Source organism: Lipotes vexillifer, unplaced genomic scaffold, assembly GCF_000442215.2.
Source record: "Lipotes vexillifer unplaced genomic scaffold, Lipotes_vexillifer_v1.1 scaffold900, whole genome shotgun sequence".
Classification (NCBI taxonomy): domain Eukaryota; kingdom Metazoa; phylum Chordata; class Mammalia; order Artiodactyla; family Lipotidae; genus Lipotes; species Lipotes vexillifer.
Genome location: NW_006781896.1, coordinates 187,236 through 192,809, shown reverse-complemented (window position 1 = coordinate 192,809; position 5,574 = coordinate 187,236). Strand labels below are relative to the sequence as shown.

The 5,574-nt window shown below is 36.0% G+C and overlaps 1 protein-coding gene across 2 annotated transcripts in view; it reads left to right on the top strand.

Annotated features, from left to right (window-relative positions):
* The first annotated feature begins 1,400 nt into the window (after nucleotides 1–1,400).
* ELMOD1 (ELMO domain containing 1) overlaps nucleotides 1,401–5,574 on the top strand; it is a 68,463-nt gene continuing 64,289 nt past the window's right edge. For both annotated transcript variants that reach the window (XM_007454857.1, XM_007454856.1), the window contains exon 1: nucleotides 1,401–1,505. In XM_007454857.1, the coding sequence (XP_007454919.1) occupies nucleotides 1,489–1,505 (17 nt within the window). In that variant the 5' untranslated portion in view covers nucleotides 1,401–1,488. The remainder of the gene's footprint in view (nucleotides 1,506–5,574) is intronic.

Sequence of the window (5,574 nt, the reverse complement as noted above, 5' to 3'; positions counted from 1 at the left end):
AGCAGCATTATTTACAGTTGCCAAGATATGGAAGCAACTAAAGAGTCCATCAACAGATGAGTGGGTAAAAAGGATGTGGTATATATACACAATGGAATACTACTCAGCCATAAAAAAGAAAAAGACTTTGCTATTTGCAACAACATGGATGGACTTGAAGGGTATTATGCTAAGTGAAATAAGTCAGAGAATAACATAATGCATGATATCACTTATATATGGAAGCTAAAAAAAAAACTAGTAAGTATAGCAAAAAGAAACAGACTCACAGATATAGAGAACAAGCTAGTGGTTACCAGTGGGGTGAGGGATGGGGGAGGGGCAAGAGACAAGTAGGGGATTAAGAGATACAAACTACTATATATATAATAAATAAGCTACAAGGATATATTGTATAGAACAGGGAATATATCCAATATTTTACAGTAAGTATAAATGGAGTACAACCTTTAAAAATTGTGAATCACTATGTTGTACCTCTGAAACTTATGTAATATTGTAAATCATCTATACCTCAATTTTTTAAAAAAGCAAAAAGACTGGCTTTTGTTTAGGCCAAGTTTCCGTATTCCCTGGGCTGTTCTAGCGGGTAATTGTGTCTCTGCCGTGAGCCATTGTCCACACATTTAGTACCTTACCTTGTTGTTGCAGCTAGTGTTCCGTTTGTCTCTCTCTCATGAGGTAACTTCATTCTGCTATTTCTTCCAGCCACTCTCTCTTCTCTAGTCTGTTTCTTCACATCTCATACTAATTTGCTGCTTTGTAGGCAGCTTCTGGTGTCCTTCCTTGTTGGAAGACCAATAACTTGATATAGTGGATTTTGTGAAAGTATATTGTAAACTGAAATGTGCTAAACAATTATATAATTTCACTGTTTTATTCACAGAGCCCCCCAAAATGGGGCCGTGGGCATATCATTCATTTGTTTGGAGTACTTGCTCTTTATCAGCTATTTTTTAGCTTAGAGACATTACCAGTTGCTTTTAGCTATTTTTTGAGTTGTACTTCTGGAAGGTTGAGGCTGCCAGATTTAAGAACATTTGCTATCTGGAAATCAGGATAGTTAATTTAATGGTTCTTCATTTTTATCTTTCATACAAATACTGTTCTTCAAAATATAGGAACAGTACCCAAAATAGAGGAAAAGTTTACTATTGAAGGGATTGCTCGTGAAACTAACAATTTCTCCAGCAAGTGACTTAAAATAAGAGACTAATTGTGTAATTATAAAGTGAAAGGCTTTAGCTATAATTGCCATCCATTGAATTGTATTGCTGTGTGGGCAGTTCAGCTGGTAAAGTTCTGGGTGCATAGCACCTTATCTGCTTACTAAGGTAAGCAGAAATTTGGAGGTTGGGATTTCCAGCTCCATTAACAGTAAATATATCTAATTTCTTCCACAGCTTACATTTACTTTGACAAAGGCAAATTTGGAAGCAATTACTTGAGGACCATTTGTATAACACCTGGGTAATCAAAACAGGCACAATGAAGCACTTCCTGAGGTAAGTATTTATGGTTTCCTGGATGAGCACTCTGAAATGGAGAAACTTCCTTAACAATTAGTATATTTCTGTTCACCATTTGTGATCCTATAACCAGTTCTCTAGGACTGCATAAAATAACATTGTATTTTGGCTAAGAACAATTTGGCCATAAGGTTTCTCTGCCAACTCTATACCCATACTGATGCTAAGAGAGAGCACTTACAAGTAGGAGATTACAAGAGATTATAAAAGAACAAAGGCACAAAACCATGGGGCAAACACGCTTTGATGCCTTGTGTTTCTAAAGCCCCAAGGTTCAGGTTTGAGGTGTTAGTAGTCAAGGAATCAATATAATTTGTGTAGAATCATTTTCCTAAAAAAAGTAATTTTAAAAGTAGATTTTGGTTGGCTGGCCAACCCATACAGGCATTTTCAAATGTTCTTTTTTGGTGAAAAATATGTTCTAAGCTTTTGCTTTTCCTGCCTCAGTGATGCCTCTTAAATCTGCATTAATTTTTGGTTCCCTGAAAATTGTGCTGTATAGGGTACCATATATGTTTGTGTGTTTTAGAGTGATCATGTTTTGTTTTGAAAGCCATTTAGCTGGACCTATAGTTATAATTACTTTCAAGAGTATTGAATGTCATTCACAATTCCATAAATAAAATTCTCAGAGAAATTTTACATTATATTAAAATATGACAAAATAAAGTTAATTTGGTCCTGAAAGTTAGAAAATAAGACACACTTTCTAGAATATTGTTTCTTTCCTGCAAGATGGTGGCCTACCTATATTGCATATTCTCGTCCCTTGTTCTGGCTATTTTCTCTAAGAAAATAATTTGTGGGTTTACTTCTTTTAGGATGTGATTTAATTCTTTCCGTGGCTGCAATTTAAGATTTTCTTTTTCCCACTGGTTTTCATTGCATTCTTATTTCTGGAGCATCTAGGTCATTTTGGGTGGGATTCACTATGGTTTGGTATAGCTACTGGTGTTTCACAATTCAATCTTAGAATTGTGAAAACCTCTCAGAAGGTCACTATTAAACCATTTACAGGCATTAACATTTGTTTTATTATACAGAATACTCCTCAGCCTGTTTATCTCAGATGTGTAAAAAGATAGTATTTGAAAAATCACTAGGTCATTTACCAGCAAAGTATTTAACTCGATACATTTTTGGTTGCCATGACATTAACATACCTGTTTGCACACTCATGAAAAATTGGTATTTATAAATCCCCCTTGAGTGTAAACGTGGTGTTTTATTTATTTATTTATTTTTTTGCGGTACGTGGGCCTGTCACTGTTGTGGCACTCATGAAAAATTGGTATTTATAAATCCCCCTTGAGTGTAAACGTGGTGTTTTATTTATTTATTTTTTTTTTTGCGGTACGTGGGCCTGTCACTGTTGTGGCATCTCCTGTTGCGGAGCACAGGCTCCGGACGCGCAGGCTCAGCGGCCATGGCTCACGGGCCCAGCCGCTCCACAGCATGTGGGATCCTCCCGGACCAGGGCACGAACCCGTGTCCCCTGCATGGGCAGGTGGACTCTCAACCACTGCGCCACCAGGGAAGCTCTAAACGTAGTGTTTTTAAGCTGTAGAATTGTGTTAACAGAGAGCTTTAGTGTTAGCTGAAACTTAGAAGTCAGGAGCTCCTTTTGTAAAAGGGGAGGTGGTAGTGATGAAGTTTGTCCCAAGACTTGTACTACTGAATTTCTTCTTCAGTGTTTTTGTTTTAGAAAAACTTGAGTGGGCTCAAAACCAGCCATTTTAGGAGAAATATTAGCATTTGTTTCTGTTAGTTTTTGTTAAAATGAATAGGTGCAACACTATGTTTAATAGAGATTATATTTTTAAATTAATTTGTATTTGATGATTTAAAACTGATATAGTGCAAAATTTACCACTCTAATTTCACACAGAGCAGCACCAAGGGTAATGGAACTGGCATATCCCTATCAGTTATATGTTCTGATACAAAGTCTTCTCTTTTAACTTGACACATTTGTTTTATAAATATTACTTAACATTGATAATTTGTGTGAAACTGAAGCTAGCATAATAAATTACACATCAAGAAAGAAACTTGAAGATTTTCATTGACCATTGGTTGCAAAATAATAACAGGAAACTCAATCATTTTTAAAAAATATTTATTTATTTATTATTTTTTTTGGCTGCGTCGGGTCTTAGTTGCAGCATTCCATTGTGGTGCACGAGCTCAGTAGTTGTGGCACAGGGCTTAGTTGCCCAGCAGCATGTGGGATCTTAGTTTTCTGACCAGGGATTGAACCCGCATCCCTTGCATTGGAAGGCAGATTCTCTACCACTGCACCACCAGAGAAGTCCCAAAACTCAATCATTGTTTCTCCTTAGCTGATTATTGCTTTTGGCTTTAATTTTTGTTTTTAATGCTTTTTATTGTTATAACTTGTGTGTATTCATTATATCTTAATGTTTGTGGTAATTGGAGGGATAGGAGGGCAAGGAGTAATAATTCTGCATTACAGGCACTATCAGATAATTTAGATTGCCTTCTATTCCCTGTAGTCCATTCCCACAATTTGGCAATCTTTTCATTTGAACCAAAGAGGAGGTTATATAAATATAACTTGAACAAATCAGGTGTTAATTCCTGAGCTCAGCAAATACATTATGCAGAATAAGGAGTTGACTTTCACTGAGAAGAATCAGCAACATTTAAAAAGCCCACGGAGTGATTAATCTGTCAATTTCTGAGTTGCTCTAGAATGAGCAACTTCTGAGGCCATGTAAAGCCTCAGAAGAAGTGAAGTTAATCTTAGAGAAACCAGGTGTGGGAAAAAAATGGATTTTAATCCACATTTAAGATACATGGAACCCATACTCTTCTCTATCTAACTCCCTGATACCATCACATATATTAATGGTGTAACTACTCAGAGCTTAAGGGAGTAGAAAAAACATTACATAAGATATTAGAAATAAATGCTACAGGATTAGTACACCCAGCTGAAGGGTGTGTTTTAAATTGACAGTAGATATGGGATATTGGATAAGTACCCCATAGTCACCCAATATGACTTTAGCCGTGATCTGCATTAAAAGAATACAGGGATAAAACTGAGAAGAAAGTGTGTCTATGTGTGATTAGAAAAAGAGGGGACACTTTTTGATCCCTAAATAGAACTGAGGCTTACAGTTTAGTTTGTTTAATATATTTCATTAATTTCAACTCAATGATGTTTATAACAGAGAGGATCTAACACTTGTATTAAGATCTTTTCCTTTGCTAGGATTTAGTTATTGAAATTAAATGCTTTTAAGGTCATCAAAACATTATTAATTTTGAATTTTCCTAATAAAGGGTATAAGTCAACCCATATAAATAATTGTTTCCAACTACTTCAGCCTCAAGATCTCAGTTTCTTGGCCATGGACTTCACTGCATACTTTCCTTCCTTAGGCAGAAGAGAGGATATGAAACCATCTGCCTAACTCAAACCTCCATGGGAGAAACCGAGATATAATGCAGACTTGTACCCAAGTCCTGGCTGTGAAACAGTAAAGGGGAAAACACTATTTTACTACTGTGATTAGGTAAATAAAGGCTTCCAATTAGCAAAAAAAATCTGTAAATGGGGTTTTATAAGTCATTCACACTTGATTAATATCTTGGTCCACTGATTCATTTAGAAAGCGTTTAGTACTAGTGATAATTCCAGTACTATGCCACATTTTAATTTTTATTTTCTCTTCATAACAATTGTAATAAAATAGGAATTAATACCCCATTTACAGCACAGGGCAAAAAGCTTAGCAAAGTTAAAAAACTCATCTAAGGGCACACAGATATTTGAATGCAGGCCTATCTGACTTCAAAGTTTTTTCTCATAATTTTTGCATCATGGTACTGTGTACCTGTTGTGAGGTGTTCTGGGCGATACAGAAGTGAATATGAGGTGGACTTTGCTCCAAAGTAACATACCACTTGGCAACGAGATGAAGCCATGCATACAAAATTAAGATATAAGAAGGAATGTGATTGGTGACATGCTACAGCTGTTTTGTGATGGGACTATTCAGGGAACCTCACTGAG